At 46.7% G+C, this 2,395-nt stretch overlaps 1 protein-coding gene across 2 annotated transcripts in view; it reads right to left on the bottom strand.

Moving 5' to 3' along the window:
- The window catches only part of OSBPL1A (oxysterol binding protein-like 1A), a 26,349-nt gene continuing 23,954 nt past the window's right edge, over positions 1-2,395 (bottom strand). Inside the window, exon 14 of one of the 2 annotated variants that reach the window (XM_010130973.1) lies at positions 1-381. In XM_010130973.1, the coding sequence (XP_010129275.1) occupies positions 279-381 (103 nt within the window). In that variant the 3' untranslated portion in view covers positions 1-278. The remainder of the gene's footprint in view (positions 382-2,395) is intronic. The other variant, XM_010130974.1, reaches the window with a different exon arrangement.

Below are 2,395 nucleotides of genomic sequence, written 5' to 3'. Positions count from 1 at the left end.
ATGCCTCATACTCCACAACCTAATACAGTGTATTCAGCAAGCAGGGCAGCTTGAAACCATGGTGACTTGCTTTGTCCACACTGGACCCATCATCATCAACCAGAAATATGATTCCCCTTCCTTGGAGACTGCAGATCATGTACCACCGGATTTACTGTGGAGACACTTAATATTCTGTTTGATAACATGTCAGTTTTTTCAGGAGGTAAGTAAAACAAGGGAAAACATTAAAATAGATTAAGACTTATTTGTATCAATCACAGGCTCCTCATTGCATTTTAATAAATATCAGGCAAGTTAAAGTAGTTTCTGTCCCAGTAGCTGCCAGAATAAAGCCAGTCCTGTGTACCAGTATAGGGATTGGGGCCTTGGTGGAACCATCTGCAAAGAAATAACAGCACATTAGTGAAGCTCTTAACATGCGCTTTTATACAAGTTCAGAACTGCTTTGCTAGTTCTTCAGCAGTTTACTGTTCAAAGTAATTATTGTGATTGCAGGAACCCACTTGGTTTTCCATTAATAAGGGAATTATTTAAAGGCATCTTCAGTGGCTACATCTCCATTTGCCACGTCACTTAAATGTGTCCCAGTTGAAACTACTGACATGAGTAGGTAAGCTTGTCAAGTTTGTAGTAGTTTATCAACAAACTACTACAAATGCAATAGTTTGTAGTAGTATAAGTATGTAATTTGTCACTTGAAGCAGTCAAGACTATTGCACAACTTTCCTTCAAAGCAGTTGTGAACAATCATTTTGGCATGCATAAGCAGGAACAGTTTTGGCAAGACACAGAAACACCCCAAGCACTGCAGTCCCTGAAAACAGAAAACCATTATTTGCCCAGGATCTAGATTTCCCCTGGTGTTTTTCAGCCTTGTTTTGCAGTGCACTTTCCTGAGGACAAGCGTGCCAGCGACCCTCAGGGTAGATAAACTACCCCACAGGCTGCAGGAGGAGGCCTGGCTGACTGCAGCTTAGCTGTGGTGTGTTACACTGTTAGCACAGGGGCGCATCTGAATGCCCGGGACACTGATTCCACCAGCATGAGGTTATGTGAGGCTTTGCTAAGCTGGCTGTTGGTAGAATCACTGAAGTTTGTCACCTTTCTTTCCTCCTCTCTCCCCGCCTTTCTCATCTGGAGACCCTGTGTATACACAGGGAGATCACACCTGCACATGTAGATAATCTTCTCAGGGAGGTGGGCTGCCCATCTCTGAAAGGAGGTGCACTTCCAAGGCCGTAATACTGGCAATTATGTCCCAGTGGTGATACAGCCCTGGCAAACCACTGTATCACAGAAGTTTGTCCTCCTTCCTCCCCTCCCACACCCAGGCTGGGCTGCAGGATCAGCAGAAACATGACTGAACACCGCTTCCTTCCTGGGCTCAATATTCTGCCTCAGCAGCACACCTCACAGGACCAGACCGCCAGCATTTTAATGTCTTGTATCTTGCCAACCCATATTTGTGGCACAAGTCAGCTTGTGGCTAAAAACACTCCACAGCTTCCTTTCACCTCCTCACTGGCCACAAGAGCCAGTTCTTCCTTCATATGCCTCACTGCAGCAATCATTCAAGAAAATCACGTGTGTGAAGGGCAGCCTGTTTTAGGGGTTCAACTCTTCCCTTCTAGGGTACCATAAGGTTTTAGAACAGAAATTAGAGCACATTCGGACCAAATATGACTTGGTCTCCACCAGTACTGCAGTGGCATGTTACAAAGCAGGGCAGCTAACAAGCAAGTCTTGTTTGGCTCAGAAGATTGGGAATGAGTTATCAGAAGAAATGCCTTATACTGTCTTCAGTGTGCACTGGACAGTCCAACAATTCAGGGGTTCTGCTGTCCTGGTTAAGTCAGAAGACAGCAGTCCTTCATGCCTGGTACTTTGTGTGGCCCACTATGGCATCACCTCCACACAGGACACGTCAGCTATCCCCAAGTGACCGGCGTGTGTGCACACACATCTGCTTCACCTCCCCGTTCTCAGGTGAGAGCGGCTCATTCCAAAGCGCAACACCAAGCGCTTGCTGTGAGGCAGGCCTACAGGCGCAGTCACCTCACCTCTCGCATCAAGGAACTCTTACCGCCCAACACCTCACTAGTGTCTCAACACTTGTACTGCTCAGGACAATGTGCCCCTGCTCCTTCAACAGGAGGGGGAAAGGTGATGGGAAGAACTGTTTGAAGACATGTAGGCTACCCAAAGCCATCGGATAATCGCAGCGATGGGGCAAGGAGGGGACTGATTTTCGTCAAAAGCAACAGACCACAGCTCTGTTTCAGAGCCAAGTCTTTTACTTGGGACTACTGGCCAGTCTCTAAAACATTCAGCATTTGGCAGGAGTCAGTTCTTCAGAAACACTAAGACCCCACTTCTAAAGTGGGCTCAAAAT

This window comes from Buceros rhinoceros, unplaced genomic scaffold, assembly GCF_000710305.1.
Source record: "Buceros rhinoceros silvestris isolate BGI_N320 unplaced genomic scaffold, ASM71030v1 scaffold2222, whole genome shotgun sequence".
NCBI lineage: Eukaryota > Metazoa > Chordata > Aves > Bucerotiformes > Bucerotidae > Buceros > Buceros rhinoceros.
This window is presented reverse-complemented; position numbering and strand designations above follow the sequence as displayed.